General features: G+C 32.6%; 3 protein-coding genes across 3 annotated transcripts; 2 read left to right on the top strand and 1 right to left on the bottom strand.

The window, feature by feature from the left end:
- The first annotated feature begins 4,460 nt into the window (after positions 1 to 4,460).
- LOC25494318 (uncharacterized) lies at positions 4,461 to 6,801 on the top strand. Its single transcript, XM_013603200.3, has 2 exons — positions 4,461 to 4,913; positions 6,155 to 6,801. The coding sequence occupies exons 1-2, from the start codon at positions 4,643 to 4,645 to the stop codon at positions 6,502 to 6,504; spliced, it is 621 nt and encodes a 206-aa protein (XP_013458654.1). The 5' UTR covers positions 4,461 to 4,642; the 3' UTR covers positions 6,505 to 6,801.
- A 173-nt stretch (positions 6,802 to 6,974) lies between these two features.
- On the bottom strand, positions 6,975 to 9,292 carry LOC25494317 (acyl carrier protein 3, mitochondrial). The gene is made up of 3 exons (XM_024782786.2): positions 9,090 to 9,292; positions 7,564 to 7,787; positions 6,975 to 7,443 (listed from the first exon to the last, which is right to left on the bottom strand). Exons 2-3 carry the CDS (start codon positions 7,756 to 7,758, stop codon positions 7,264 to 7,266), a joined length of 375 nt encoding a protein of 124 aa, XP_024638554.1. The 5' UTR covers positions 7,759 to 7,787; positions 9,090 to 9,292; the 3' UTR covers positions 6,975 to 7,263.
- A 4,319-nt stretch (positions 9,293 to 13,611) lies between these two features.
- LOC11438642 (SNF1-related protein kinase regulatory subunit beta-2) lies at positions 13,612 to 16,241 on the top strand. The gene is made up of 4 exons (XM_003610556.4): positions 13,612 to 13,791; positions 13,899 to 14,086; positions 14,176 to 14,338; positions 15,650 to 16,241. The coding sequence occupies exons 1-4, from the start codon at positions 13,750 to 13,752 to the stop codon at positions 15,974 to 15,976; spliced, it is 720 nt and encodes a 239-aa protein (XP_003610604.2). The 5' UTR covers positions 13,612 to 13,749; the 3' UTR covers positions 15,977 to 16,241.
- The last annotated feature ends 453 nt before the right edge of the window (positions 16,242 to 16,694 follow it).

Genomic DNA, 16,694 nt, shown 5'->3' with positions numbered 1-16,694 from the left:
ACAAATTATTGCCATTACACTTTTGCTGTTGGAGAAAATTTAACTTCCCGCTGTAATTACACTTTGCCATAACTACCAAATTTACCTTCATATATTATATATATGTCTTGGTCAAATCCTTGTTAACTTTTTTTTCTGTAGGATCTGGAATTATTTGCTCTCAAAACACAACATTTTGATGCATATGCATCTCTGTTTCCATGTTAGTTTTAAGTTGTTAAATGCAGACTTAAGTTTATGTATTTAAATACATTAACTAGGATGTATGAATATCATCATTGATGACCATTTTCATTTTAAACTTTTGTTGTAGACTTGTTTTCAGCATCATGTAATCAATGCATAATTTTTATGGTGTGATTGAAATTGTGATTTTTATAATTGTTTTATTTTAAAGATGTGATTTTTTTTTCTTTTTTATTGTTATAGATTAAGAATAAGTTTCATTAAAGTTTTATGATTCAAGGTGTAATTTGCATATAAGTTTTACATTTGGAGAGGATGTTTGCATATAAGTTATAAATTTGAGGGGATATTTGTTACATAAATTTTAAATTTGAGGGTGGTATTTGCACATAAATGTTTAATTTCAGGGGGGTATTTGCATGTTCAGTGGGTGGCACAAATGTTAATTATGAAAAGAAAAAAAAAATCAGATTTTTTTTCAAAAAAAAAAATATATAGTCAATTACCCCCCTATGACGTGGCATGACTTTTCTGACCATGTGTCAGTGCCACGTGGCAGTTAACGGCTACATCAGCATGTTGGATGGAGAAAATTAACGGAGGGGGGTAATTGACAGACGCTTGACAATTTCAGGGGGGTTTTTTGACATTTTGCAAAATTCAGGGGGGTTTTTGATGAAAGTTACAATTTCAGGGGGGTAATTGACTATTTACTCCAAAAAAAATCTGCCAAACTACTTGCAGTGCCAACTCGTGATTGCAGCACAGTCGAAAGCCCTGCCCAATACCAACTCTCATGCGCCACGGTACAACCTACAAAAGCATGCCAATCATCCTCAACAGTTGTATCACACCATAGACATAGCACCTCACATTGTACATGTCGTGATTGTAGTCGGAGACGCGTCGAAATACACCCCCTGCAGATCCTCCATAACAAATTACGTGTTTTATGAGGGGAGTTCACCTTCCAGATTCTAAGCCATTCTCCGTCAACATGAAACCTATCGGTATGTAACAACTTCATCATAGCGAGTTTATAACCAGTCTTAACAGTATACCTCCCACTACGTTCCATCATCCACGCTATTCTATCATTATGAACTTCCACAGATAGTGGCGTGTCGAGAATAGCTTGCACCATATCATCTGGAAACAAAGATTCAAGCTTATCAATATCCCAAACTCGTTCCTCGTCAACTATCAAATCAGACACACGCAAACTATAGACACCTTGGCTTTGTGGGGATTGAATCCAGTTTCCACGAGTACCTCGAACCCATGGATCATTCATCACGCTGACCTGCTGCCCATTTTCAATTGTCCATCTACATCCATATAAAAGTAACTGACGCGAATTCCAAATACTCCTTCAAGCAAAGCTCGGGTTATATCCGAGTTTAGCACCCAAAAAAGAAGAATGGGGAAAGTACCTCGATTTAAAGACTCTAGCAACCAGCGATTCAGGTTTAGACAGAAAGCTCCATCCTTGCTTCGCTACCATAGCGGGATTAAAAGCTTTGAAATTCCGAAACCCCATTCCACCAAATTCTTTGGGGCATGCCATGCGTTCCCATGCCATCCATTTAATCCCTCGGTTGTTACTTCTTCCTCCCCACTAAAAACTCACTTATGCAATGAAATATGCTGAAGTATTTTGTACTTCAAATCGTTAACTTTTCATTAAGTTTGTTCGCAAACAATATATGTCTGTTAGAGAAATGAGAAGATCTGAAGAAGAAAATATAGGATTTGTAAAGTTAATACGAGACAAATTATGACAATTTCAATATTATAATAAAATATTAATAAAATTTTGAATGTAACAAGATATTTTAGGGTGTAGTTGGAAAAAATCTTTAGAATTTTTTAATTAATTAATATAAGGATCATGAGAGCTAGCTAATTTTTTTTTTTAACAAAGATAAATAATATTCATTCATTAAAATTGATATAGTACATTCATACAATACAAATTCAAAGTCGCTAAAAACAAAAAGGATTAATATACGAACAAACTTACAACATCCATATTAATAGCATGAAACAACATGGTACCTATGACTACAAATATGATTATATTTAAGTCTATGGAATACTCATGGCTCCAAGTCTGCAACGTTGACGACGTCAAATACATTGATTGAATCTGTACTTGCTCAAAGATAATATGTCAACTTGAATCAAATAAACATTGCACTAAGACGAGAAATAAAAAAACATGTCACACAAAGACGGGAAATCAAAATAAAAAATTTGTGCAAAGATGAAGAAATCACAAAAACAAACGAAAAAATACGAAAAATGTGTAGAAATCACTTAATTGAACAAAAACAACATCGGAGGGGTGATTTTCGGTCAAAGTTGACCCTAAATCACCCCTCTTCGGTAGATAAGAAGAAGAAAAGTGGTGACATCTAGGGCTTGGGAAGGAGAGAAGAGAGAAAAAGAGGGTAGTTCTAAGTTCTAACCAATCATCATGAGAACTAGCTACATGATGACGACAAATGAGTTTATACATAAAAGGTTTGAAATGAAGTTGAAAAATATATGATCAATGTTGTTTTCACTTCAGTTTTTGCTTAAAAACATATAGAAATTTCACATTTAACTTCAACGATAGCTAATTACCATTTGAAAACAAAGAAAACGGAGGAAGTCGAATGGTAATTAACTACCGTTTTGAGATAAATGTGTAATTTTCATGTGTTTTCAAGCAAAAACTAAAGTGAGAAATGTAATGTAATTTTCAAAATGTATTGATTCTGAATTCGTTTAAAGCCTACATATAAAGTTATTGGGCCGGTCCTAGAATTCCCTGGCCTAAATCCGTATATGTACCCCCTCTATTTGGTTAGACTAAAATGAATATTATAATTTGGAGCTAACATTTCTCTTATGTAAAAGACTAATGTTCATTATTAAAATATTTATTTGTAAACATTTACCAAAAATTTCACCTTAACCGACTTATATCGTCATGTCAAAATAATTTTTACCAATCAAATTGAAAAGTTCTATATAAAACTTATTTTTGACGTATTGAGGAAGTTGGGGTACGTAGGGGACTGACTATGTGTGGAACAATATGGGAAAGTAGCTAAGAAAAGAATAGCTGCTGCCGTTGAAGATATATGGTTGAGACAGGCTTGAAAAAGAGATTCAATGATATAATTAAGTAATAGAGGTTAATTTTTTTTGCCACCATGCATTTCATGCAAGATCATATATTGCATTATGCATTTGTCATGTAAAACATGTAGTATGTTAGACGTGTCCGTCCTTAAAACACTTAACTTCCCCAATATGACTTAAATTAAACTAGAATTTATTAAAGAAAAAATTGGAAATATAGATACGTAGACGATAAGAGTAGGCTACCAACCTAATACCTTAACTTCCCTTTCTAACTTCCAACTTCTTCTTTCCCTTACTTGCAAATCATTCCTTAATTTCCAATAACACCCAATTTACCCTCCCCTCTGGCTTCTCATATACTCACGTTGCCCTTTCATATTCATTTTTTAGCTATTATATTGTACTCATTTGTCCCACAATAATTGACCTATTTAAATAAAAAAACTAAATTATTTGCATCTTCAATTTTTAAAGTAATATATATGATATGATTATATATATTTTTCAATTGTATCATTTAATATAATTAAATATTACACACTAATTTTAATTTAATATCTTTCACTTTTCATTTATGATAATGGTGAATTTACATCAATAATAACAATAATGTAGTAAAAGTATTATGATCTCTCTTTTATTTATTCATTTTTCTTAATCTATATGAGATAATCAAATATGTCAATTATTTTGAGATGAAAGGAATCAAATACTAAAGTTAGAAAATACATAAATGATTAATAATTGAGATGGAATTAGTTAACTTCCCACAACTTAACGAACTAATGTTCAAATCTTGACCGTGAGAATTATCCACATTTAATCTGGATAGAATTGCATCCCGTTGAAAGAACATATGTAACCAAAAAAGGGAAATATTAGAGCACTAAGTCTTAGTAATGTATATATCACCCTTTATTTATAATTAAATTGATTAGTATTTTAGAGCAACCACTATTAATATTAGTAATTTATAAGCTTTGTTGACAAAAAAAATCGGCATTTTTAAATGTCAAAATAATAACAAGAGTATTATTGCCTGACGTACATGAATGGGCAATTTTGTTATTTCACACATGGAAATGAATCTGAAAAACTAATTTGATAGCACAAATAAATAAATTATACTGCAATGCAAAGTCAAACCTAAGAGAGCTAAATGTATATGAGGAATGGAATGTGGCTTATATAAAAAGCAGAAGAAGGTATCGACTCATTATATAAGTATGTTGTTTTGAGTTGAGGAGGAGTTCAATTCAAATTAATAGTATATCTCTTACGTAAGTTAAGCCAAAGTTGATAAACAAACTCAAAGACGATGAGCAACTTGAGTGGCAACAACGTTTTTGTGATGTTGTTTTCCCTTTGTTTATTATTATTATTATTGCTTAATATTGTGGTAGGATCTCCTCCATCATCAGCATCAGGAGTTGAAGATTATCAGAATTTGTTCGGTTTATCAAGCAGAGAAGAAGTTGTGGAAATTGCTGGATATGGAGAGGAGAAGCTATCAACTGTACTCATTACTGGCTCACTTCATTGTGATGGACCTAATAATAATCATCATTCAAATGCATGGCCAATACCAGGTACCGTAAATATTTTACAATAATTGTATATTGTCCTTGCTAAAACCTTCATTAATCATTGAATATCCAATATATGTTATTCAGTAAATCGTAGAAGATGTATGATATTGAAAATTCAGTTTATGGCTTATGCATTATAATGATATTCTTGCTAATACAATTATAAGATTAGTGGTGTGTTGCACAATTAGAGATGTACAGAAGAAGTTGTTGTTCCATTGTTTGGTGACAGTATATTATTATATTGCTTTCATATTTTGGTGAAATTTCTACTTCTGAAAACAACAAATGTTGCATTCAACATTATCGATCAGCTGTCGTCCTTGATAACTGAAAAAGAAAGCTGGCCAACATAGAAAATTTTAATGACAATGATTCCCAACCTTCCCGTCAAATGCATAGCTAAGCTATATGGGGAAGCAATATATATAAATCACGTTATGTAATGAAAGTTTACAACAACAATATGCGTGCACTACTTTACTTATATAGTCTGTGCAGAAATATGTAGAGATGTTTGGCCTTAAATAAGAGAAAATGAAGAAAAATAATTATTGAAATTGTGAAATACTTATTAATCTTGAGGTGTGTGTCTAATATAGAACTCGCAAAAGTGGTCCAAAGGTGGACATTAACCATTTTAAGTAAAAAGTTTAATTCTATAATAATAAAAATAAAATAAAAAATAAGGAGGGTTCACCGTTGGACCGAGTCCATAATAGACAGTTCTTTGTTTGAGATTATACTTTATAGTACCAAATATTTTAAAGTAGTCAACCCTAAATCACTTACAATTTCAAAACTAATTGTGACTGTTACATAGTCTTCAAAATTGCAGATTTTTAAGGATCAATTTGATTGCAAGTATTTATTTAACTTTAGGGGCTTAATAGATAAGGTTTACACCAAAACAATTATTACAATTTTAATGACTCTTCTTACTGACTTATTTTTATTTCAAGGACTAAAACCATAACGTTCTGCAATTTTGGATATAAAATTGGAGATTCATTCAAAGAAATATTTTGTCTTTCTCTCGCATCGTATATTACATTTACTATGCCACTTCTATGTTATTGTTGTTTCTCAATGAAAAATGGCAGAATTCAAAACCATTTCTAAATGCAATCTTTGAAATTTGACTCCAACAGCATGCATTGAATACTTCCATCAGTTTCCAAAAGAAAATACAAAATTTCATTTGCCTGCAAATTTTGCTAATTGAAGATTAACTAATGCAGGAGCTTTGGTTTCTGTAAACTGCCAAAGCCACGCTACCGAAAGAACAGGCAAAGCAATGGTAGCGAACGGTGTAACTGATGAATTTGGAGATTTTATGGTGGACCTCCCTTCCTACCTCCATGCTATTCCCAACTTGGAAAAAATATGCAGAGTGAAAGTTCACAAAATTCCAAAGGGATCACTCTGTAGACCAGCTCGACATGTCAACAAACAGAAGGGACTGCTTAAGCTCTCTACTATTGGGAATGGCATCCGAACCTATGATGCTGGAACCATAAGGATCCAACATTCAGCTTCTGAGCTAGTGCGCGCATCACCACGAAAAGATATAGGGGAAATTAAGGAGTAGATTTGAAACAAACTACATCAACAAGAGTATGTTCGTAAGAGCACCATGACTCACTTGGACGGCGCTTAAGTCACAGTATTGGGTTTGCATGGGTTTACATCTTGTAAAATACATACTACATATAGTTTATATGCGACAACCATTCATCTGTAAAGATTACAATGGCTCAAGTTTGATTGTTGTTTGTGTGAGATTGTTAAATTTAGGAGTTGTGTTGGGGGTGTCACAACCTCCAGTATTTGGTCATATGAAAAATTGAGAATGGTCCTGAAACTGTTTTCAATTAAGATTTTCACACAGACGAATATAACATGTAAATATTTGTCATGGACCAATTACTTACCGGCTTACCTCATAAATTTGATTTTGCATAATAAAAAAGTAATTGTTTAAGTTTATGCTTAGCCTGTTAGAAGTAACACTTCCCTTCATCAACCCAACAAACATGATACTATAACAAAATTCAAAAGTTTTGACAAAATCATCTCATTTTTCATCCGTCAATTCTTCAATAAAGCATAACTCAACGGAAAATAAATTTAATTGTACAAAAATAGAAAAAGCAAGGGAATTTTTTGATCAGGTGTCATGCTTACATTGGGGTGGGGTGACATAAAGAAATAAGAAAAGGAGACGGGTAATCTCAATTATTTTCAGTCAAACTGACTTTGTAGAGATCCAAACAGCTCAGCCACCAAAACTTCTTTGTATGCCGCAATCTAAGAGTAACAGCAAAACAATTGAAAAGTTAAGGCTTGCCTAAATTTTTTGGTCAGCTTCAGAGGCTATGTACTTTGCAACATCGGTACAGCAAGTAAGCTTATCTGCTTTCTCATCAGGAATTTCTATGGAAAATTCTTCTTCGAGAGCCATAACAAGCTCAACCCTATCCAAGCTGTCCAGGTTTAAGTCCTTTTGAAAATCGGCTGTTTCAGTAACCTACACAAAAATATACTGATACTTAATCTATACATGAAAACAGAATCCCAGACTGTGTAACACTGATAAAGATAATCATAAACAAAATGTAGAATTTCCTTTTGACTATAACTGGAATACCTTTGCTGCATTAATTTTATCATATTTTTTGACCCGTCTGATTACTCGGTCTAGTATCGGATCGGAGCTGGCACCTGCTGAAGAGCACCGACATCTAAAATGCATAAGCACATTATCATCCTTGGCCAAAAACCATCTTTCAGCTGATCTTCTCAAGTTCACATGACTCAGTATAGATTTCTTTATGCTTTGCATATTTGAGAAATTTGCAGACGATCCAAGTGCTAATTCAAAGTGGCATGAGCTTGTTAGTTTGAAATCAATGAGTAAAAGTGAAAATAATATTGGATATTTCCTCCTTTTCCTCAATCAAAACAGTGCATAGATACTGTCATACGATCAGATACAAAATGATTGAAGCAAAAAAAAAAAGCACTGTAAGTGCATAAGCTTTGCCTTCAATAAAAATAACAAAATCTCAAGTGCCATTCATATAAATAAACATGCAAATAAAAGTAAAAGTCATAGGAGCAGAACTTGAATGTTCAACAAAAATTATGAATTTAAGCTAGTCTCAGTTATGATCAGTAAATATTCTAGCAGAGTTTATGACCAGAAATGTCTGAAAATTTGATTAACTTTATGATCTCTTGTCAAACAAGACATCATTAGTGAAAACCTATAAAGGATTTGTGTTTTCTAGTAATTGGGCCAAAAGAATCGTGCTTGTTCGTTGGCATCTGAATTGTATTACATTCGACCAAGGAAAATAAGAAAGGAAACTAACTAAGTGGAATACAAGCAGAAAAATGCAAGATTCAAATATCTATCCATTTACTTCTATTGTTGATTTAAGTCCTGCTATATACCCAAAAAAACGACACATCCCTTGATGTACTATCAGGAATCAGATTCTTTGGGGCCAATAATTCATTGCAGTTGCAGTCATAATTGTTGAATTAAAATCAAACAATTCACATTCTGAGTTCTTATTTTAAATCAAATTGTCTAAAGTCCGAATATAAGCCGTCAGATCTTCAATCAGGGGATAATGGATAATTGTGTCAGACAGTGACATAAAACACATTTGATTACAATTCAATAGATGTGCACTCTGCGACGCGTACCTATGATTTGCTTAGGTAGCCCACCTCTGTGCAACACACATTCAATGTATCAAACGTTTGCTTGAATTGACTAAATAAACAATTATGAAACTGTTTGTAACATATTCATAAGTTGTTTTTATCTTATTTTCATAAGCTTCCAGGATAGCTAGTTAAAATAGCTTATAGCTTATATGAAAGTAGTTTAAGTTTATTCTATTATTTATTTAATAGCTTATACTACATAAGCACTTATAAGATATAGTTAAGTTGTTTATGGAAACATGGCCTAAATGAATAAACATTGTAGCATGAAGTGCTACTACTTACTTGTCACCAACAAGAACAAAACCAGAAATCTAAGCAGTGAGAATGAATTGGCAACCAAACATGGTATGTTATTGTGAAAGGCAAAAAACCAAAACCAGAAGTACTATCTACAAGACATAAAGGAAAAAAAGGAAAGACATAAGCACTCACTCGCGAGATTCGTTTGGATATGCCGACAAAATTTGATTGGATTAATCTGTTCAGCTACGTGTTTGATGTTTTGCCTAACAGAAAGCTTCTTCACAAAATTTGAAATCTCTTCCTTTTTTCTTCAATTCTCTCTCATTCTACGAGAAATTGGAAAGGACGATGACAATTTCTAGTTTAACATCGTAAACTTCCTTAACACAAGTAAAATACTAAATTATTCACAACAGTGACTTTATAACTAGAAAGACAGCATTTAACTGTCGTTGGATTTTTTGGTCATTTACTTATGTTTCTAAGACATATTGAATGTCAGAACAGCAGCAGTCAAGAACGATAACTCATTTAGCACATAGACATGGGCCCATTCATCGTGGATCCAAAAGGGGCCCATCTATTATTTCAACAAGTTACTTTCCCTCTTCCTTAGACCATGTGCAATGGGTTGTTGAAACCAAGCTTCAGCATGTTGAAACTATTGCATGTGGTTGAAAATGAAAAAAAAAAATGATGCGGAGGTGAGAGTAGATGAAAGAATTAAACATGTTGAATTCTGACGTGGGGGCCATGTGGCGCGTTTTCGCTGGCTGAAGCAGGCGCGTGCGGTACACGCGCCGACAGGGCGCGTGAGCTGGAGGGAGTTCCGGAGAGAGAAAGTTAAATGGATAAAGTGATGACATGTGGCTGATTTCGATTGGCTGCTTGGATTTTTATCATCTTAATATTTTGGACTCAATTATTTCATTGCAAATAATTTTATTTTATTTTTACCAAAATTCGTGATTTTTTTTTCTCTATAAATAGAGACTTGGATCATTTGATTTGGACACAGAAAAAAACCAAGTTTTTCACTCTCTTAATCTTATTATTAGCTTTCTATTTTTCTTTTGAAGTTTTAGTTTTTATTTAGTGAAATGGATCCCACTAACAATCAATTCAACACCCAAAATTCATTACCCATTTAGCTACCAAAATTCCAACAATTATGAACACCCAAATCAATTTCCCAACCAACATCCTCAAAATCCAAATCAATTCCCCAACCAACATCCTCAAAACATGCCTAATTTTGGTTTTGCCTCAAATTTCAATCATCCATCCTCTGTTCCAAACAACTTCAATCCATATTTTAGATCTATGATGTGTGCTTAATTTGTTGTATTTCATTTTAAGTTAAGAAAATAAAAATAAATTATTTAAATAAATTTTGTTTTTAAAAAAAAATAAAAATGTTAAGTGTTTCTTCATTTTAATTTAATTATAATCGATAATTGTAATTTTATGTAATTATACAAACAAAAATATAAAATTAAATAAGAATAAGAATTAAAAGGTGGTGGGGTAGAGTGTTGAATGAAAAAATCATTGGAGAGGAAAAATTGAATGGGTGTAGAATTAAGAGAGAGAAAATGATGTGGAGTGTTGGGAATTGAAAAAGTGGATGTTAAGGGTTGTTGAATATGTTTAACCATTGTAAATGGTCTCATTATTTTAATCTTCATTTAGCTCGTATCGTTGATCAAAAATAGTTCAATATAAGGAGGAATAATTTCAATCATTTGGTTTAACAAGCCAAAAACAAAAAAAATGGACGTCCTTGTAAGGGTATGAATAACCATATTTGTTTCTCGTCTAACAAACTTTATCTTAAAATTAAAAAATACACATAAACTTATTTTAATACTAGCAATAATTAAATTAAATTCAAAAACATCTAAAGAGTGAGAAAAAAAATGAGTATACTAAAATTTAGAATCACTTTCAAACAATAGTCATTCTCATCTTTTATTGACGACCAATTGAATAGCTTCAAGTAACACATTTGCCTCTCCTTTAACAATAGTTAACATCTTTGCAAACTTACAACTCCTTTGAACGAGAATAAACTCACCTTCATTTTTTCTAACACACAACACCCCGATGAAGTAAGACCCCACCATAATGTAAATCCGCATCCATGTTACATTTACTCCAACCTTGGTTGGGTCTCTCCAACCTCGTGCTAGAAGAAAGACTGTTGGCATTAGTTCACACTTTACAAAGACGCGAGTTTTTTACACATTGAAATCTATCTAAACTTTGGTGAGCTCAAATCCAACTCATCTATTTTTTTCTTTAAAAATAATCTCTAAAAATACTTTTTTTTTTTTATTAAAAACGTAATTTACAATCAAGAAAAAGTTTCTCTAATATAGGTCTAAAAGAATTCCTAAAATAAATCCATATTTTTTAGTAAAATATCAGACCTTTCCTTTTTCATATTTTCTAAAACTCGTTATTTTACTAAAAATGACGAGTCCCCCTTTAAAGGTTTACATATATAGGCCCTTAAAAAGAAAATCATATAAAATTAAATTAAGGGTTTATTCAATTTAATAATTAGGTGCTCTCAATTAATGTAATTTTTATAGTAGTAAAAAACCGTTTTTTATCATCCACCACATTAAAATATTTTTTTAGAGCCTACTAAAACCCATTTATCATTTTGATCAAAAACAATTTTTGTATAGTGTATTTTTTTTGGTGGATCCGATATTTTTTGCACACAAATGTAAACATGAATTTACCAAATCCAATTGAATCGCTTAATATTACTCTCTTTCAAAAGATTTAATACTTCAATGGTCTCATAGTTTTTTTTTTAAGAAACTAAAATTATAAGACTTTTACTTAAGCATTAAGGGTGTGTTTGGTTATGAAGAGAAATTGTGAAGAGAGAAATAGGTGAGAGAGAGAGAGTATGAAAAGAGAGAAATAGATGAGAAATATAGTAGATTTGATGGATGGTTTGGAATAAGAGAAAGATAAAAAAAATAGAGAAGAAAGAAATGTTGATTATTATAAAAATACTAAAATACCCCTGTAATATAAAAATCTATTAATAATTTGAATTAAATCATCACATTATTTAATTTCATTTTAAATTTGTTAAGATTGTTATTCAATTAAAATATTAATCAAATGAACTAATTTACTTTTCAACACTCACACCCTTTTGGTTTTCAATTCGCTATCTTCCATATGTTCCTTTTTTCAATCAAACTCCCACATCCACAATTTCATATAAACTAATAGACATAGCGGAAAAAAAAAAAAAAAAAAAAAACTTTGGAGTAACCGAAAAAAACAAATTTGGAGTAACTTTCAAGACATGAATCCAAATTGAAGAAAATAGCTATAGTGGGAAATTGACATGAAGATGGCGAAGAACATTGAGAAATAATGTAGTGGTTATTATTGTGATCTTTGGTGTTTCGATGACTCACTGATCTGGATAGTAGATGTAAGTATAGTTTGGTCACTGTGCAAAAGTTTTAGGCAAAAAGAGAAGCAATGAAGACGAGGGTATAAACGAAGAATGCAAAATATTGGTCATCTCTCTTGGCTTTCTTCGCTCAAGAGAAGAGAAACAAAAAGTTGGTGGGTCCTATGGATTTTTGGTCTCTCTCTTGTATTTCTATGTTATGCCAAACAGTGGAAGTTACCCATTTCTTAAATATCTCTCTCCTTTATTTATCTCTCTCGCATAAATCTTCTGTTCCAAACACACACTAACACTGTGTTTGGTTGGGGTGAAATAAGGAAGAGAGAAGTTGGGAAGAGAGAAGTTGAAGAGAAAGATTCAATTTCTCCTGTTTGGTTTGAAGAGAAACATGAAAGAGAGAAGTTTAAAACGTGGGACCCACACGTTTTTGGTTTCTCCACAAGGCAGCGAAGAAAGAGGAGAGAAAGGGCTGATCTTTATGGATTTTACTATCTTGCCCATGTCTTCTCTATCTTTGATAAGTTTAAAAAGTGCGACCATATACTGTTGGGAGCTTGAGCTGGAGGGAATATAGATAGAGGTGGTGAAAGGGAGTTCAAGCATTATACTCCATAATTTGGTATTTAAACATATTTTCCTTTTTTTTTAACATACAGATTTATTTGATAATTATACAAAAAATATATTTATATAACTTTTTTACTTGAAGTAATTTAATTTACTTAATTATATATATTAATTTAAATAATATTATTACCTGAATTAATTTAAAATAATTTTTCTAAGTAAGCAACTTGCTTAATTAAATAAAATAAATTAACTTTGAAATAAAATAAATTGGATACTTGTTTTTTAGATAAGGGTATTTTTGTCCTTAAACAATAATTACATCTATCTTTCTCTTCTATTTCTCTTATCTTTCTCTTCTACCAAACAATACATCAAATCTACCCTATTTCTCACATCTTTCTCTCTTCTCATACTCTCTCTCACCTATTTCTCTCTTCACAACTTCTCTTCCAAACCAAACATAAGAGAGATTCTATATAATCCCATCTATACTTTTTGGATATACAGTAATTAATTTAAAAAACTAAAAGAAGTATAATTAAAACGATCCATAATAATGTTTTGTAAACTGTAAAGTATCACAACTTTCCTCTTCTTCTTGGTTTTTTTAATAAAATTTATTGTATTACTAAAAATGACAAGCCCCCGTTTAAAGGTTTCCATATATAGGGTACCCTAATTAGACGGAGAGAATAATGCAAATATTAAATTAAGGGTTTTAGTGTATAAATAATTAGGTGCTCTAAACCTGAGACTGAAACTCAACACAACATAGTGTGCTTGTTATTCGTTGCAAGCAATTTGTGTGAAAGAAAGAAAGAAAGAAAGATGGGTAACGTGAATGTGAATGGAAATTCTTCATCTCCTCAAGTATTTATCTCTCTCTTTTTGATTTTATTGTACACAGACAGACACTTATCTTACTACTGTTTGATTTTCACAGTTGTTGTTGTCTGTTGTCTTTTGTTTTGTCTTAGGTTCCTGCTGCTCCATTACAAAGACATGATGAGATGCATGTTATTGTTCCCACTCATTCATCATCACAAACAACTCCTGGCTATCCAGATATATACAATGAAAACAAAGTTCCAACTATGATTACTTGGAGTTATGGTGGTGGTCAACAAATTTTTGTTCAAGGATCCTGGGATAATTGGAATTCAAGGTTTCTGTTTTTTTGAAACTTTACTGTCTTTTTCTTAGAAATTGTTTTCTCTGTTTTTTAGATTCTGATTAAAAAAAATTGTTTATTAGAACTGCCTTGCAGAAATCGGGCAAAGATTTCACAATATTGAAGGTACTGGCCTCTGGTGTTTACCATTATAGGTTTATTGTTGATGGAATAGGCTGTTATGACCCGGAGTTGCCTTGGTCGAAAGATGAAGCTGGGAATGCTTGCAACATCTTGGACTTACAGGTACTATTTTATCGTTGAAGTCTTTAACATGCAAACAAACAGAATTGATGATACTATGGGGTTATATAATGAATTTTTGATGCCACGGCACAAACAGTATTCTCTTGGTAGGATAAAATTAGAGTTGGTTCCAATCAATGTTGTCAAATAGCGACTATAACGCCTCTATGGCCCTAAATTGTAGCAGAATTTAACAAGCTGTTATCGTTATGTGCACTATGAAACACAAATACTCGATTAGGTGTGTCCTGGTGTCGGATACGTATCATGTCTGACACCGACACATATGATTACATTGAACTATGTCATTTCTCAAATTATTATCGGTGTCGATGTGTCCGTGTCGTGTCCGGTGTCCGTGTCTGAGTTTGTACTCCATAGTGCAATACGCAATTTAGTACAAAGTGTTGTCAAATAGCAGCTATAGTAGCGCTATAACACTGCAATGTAGCAGAATATAAAGGCAATTCTGGTCATATAAAGCTCTCGCTCTGGCATAGTCAATGAAAGGGTTGGATCCGTTGTGAATCTATTGTCGGCGTACTTACGTTGCATTTGTAAGATACTAATTTCACAGCTTGATTTTGTAATCTTCTAGCGACGTAGTAGTAACTCAAACCGTTGCACCAAGGCTTCCATTTACTACATTCGTTGTAAAAATACAAGATTGTGATTTCAATTTAAATAACCCTAAGTTGTTTTCCGGTAAGAATCCCAAAGTTTGACAAGTTATTCTTACTTTACCCCCTTTAGTATCACTGTTGAGAAGTTAGATGACAGGTCTTTTAAATTATTGTTTCCCTTGTAATCCAGAAAGGTACTCATGAAGTGCCTGAGAGGAGCTGAGCTGATACCTTGTACTTCTAGCTTCATCTTAGCAGTGCCTTTGACTAACCCACTGTTAGCACCACGCCACATTGTCTTGGTACTTTTGCTTCACTTTGTAGCTAAATATCCATCGGTGTGCCAGTATTTAACCCAGTTCATGAAGGTTGGAGAGCGAATTTTCAGCCAAGTGGACTCTAGGGGAACCGACACTTTGTAGCTAAATATCCATCAAAAGTAAATATTTGATAGCCCACCTTAATGTGCATTGATTGATTTTCGCAATAGTTATCGATTTTGTTGTGATTTCATTTTTAAGTACCTGCATTTTTTTTTTTTAAGGGATGTAGCTGCATACATATATACATATGTATGTAAAAATGACACTTGATAACACATATGTGGTAGCCTGTATGTCTGCATTCTTTTACTTATGGAAGCCGTTGAGGTCTGAATTGACACTAATGCCATTTTTTATATCTGTAGGATTATGTTCCTGAAGATATTGGAAGCATTTCTGCTTTTGAACCTCCTCAATCACCAACCTCAAGTTATGATAATTTACCATTTAGTTCTGAAGATTGTGCAAAGGAGCCGCCATTAGTCCCTCCACAGTTAGCTACGACGCCGCTAAATGTATGTACAGAAAATGTGGAAATCCAACCTACTAAGCCAAGACCTCAACATTCAGTGCTCAATCATTTTTACATCCCGAAAGGAGAAAGCAGTCCTTCAGTGGTTGCCCTTGGTTCTACTAATCGGTTTCTGTCCAAATATGTTACTGTGGTGCTTTACAAGTCTGTGCAGAGGTAGTAAACACAAATGAGATGGACCAGTCATTAACATTAATCACTGCACGAAAGTCAAGATTGTATTACATATAATGCAATTGCTTATTGGCTAATTATCAGATGATTTAGTTTCAATTCTTACACTTTTGGTGATACTTTTATCTAGGAATTTTGATTGAGTATTCAAAAGGATAAAATAGTTTACGCATTCATATCACTTATAGCTGAAACAACAATTATGTGGTTAAGTTATTTTGCAGTTCGTATCCTCTATATTTGCATTTTCATCCTTCCCTATCTTCTTTTTCAGTTCTCTTGCCCTTCTCCTCCGTTTTCTGGGTTCGGTTTTTTGTTGCAAGTTTCATCACATATTAGTGATATTTCTGATCATTCTCCGGTAAATTGACTTTTGCTAGTATACAGAAGTCTTTTGATCTTGCTGGGAGAAATAATAGTTTTATAAAGCAACTGCCTACGATAGTTTTACACGTGCATTTATTTACATCTGCATCTTTGACGTATCGTGCAAATGTTTATTAAGAGCTTATAGATCCTCTCCAGTTAATGGCGAATCCAGTGAAATCTGGACAGTAGAAAAATAGGAACTTTAAATATTGAAATTAGAATAGATAGTATGTTGAAGGATGTGGGCTGTCCCACAGAAGGAAATCGATTCCTGGATAAAACAGGACACTGGTTAAAGAAAGTATCTAAGTTGTTGACAAGTCTATTATTGACAT

This window comes from Medicago truncatula, chromosome 4 (assembly GCF_003473485.1).
Source record: "Medicago truncatula cultivar Jemalong A17 chromosome 4, MtrunA17r5.0-ANR, whole genome shotgun sequence".
NCBI classification, from domain to species: Eukaryota; Viridiplantae; Streptophyta; class Magnoliopsida; order Fabales; family Fabaceae; genus Medicago; species Medicago truncatula.
The sequence above is the reverse complement of the archived record's forward strand: the minus strand, read 5'-3'. Positions and strand labels throughout refer to the sequence as shown.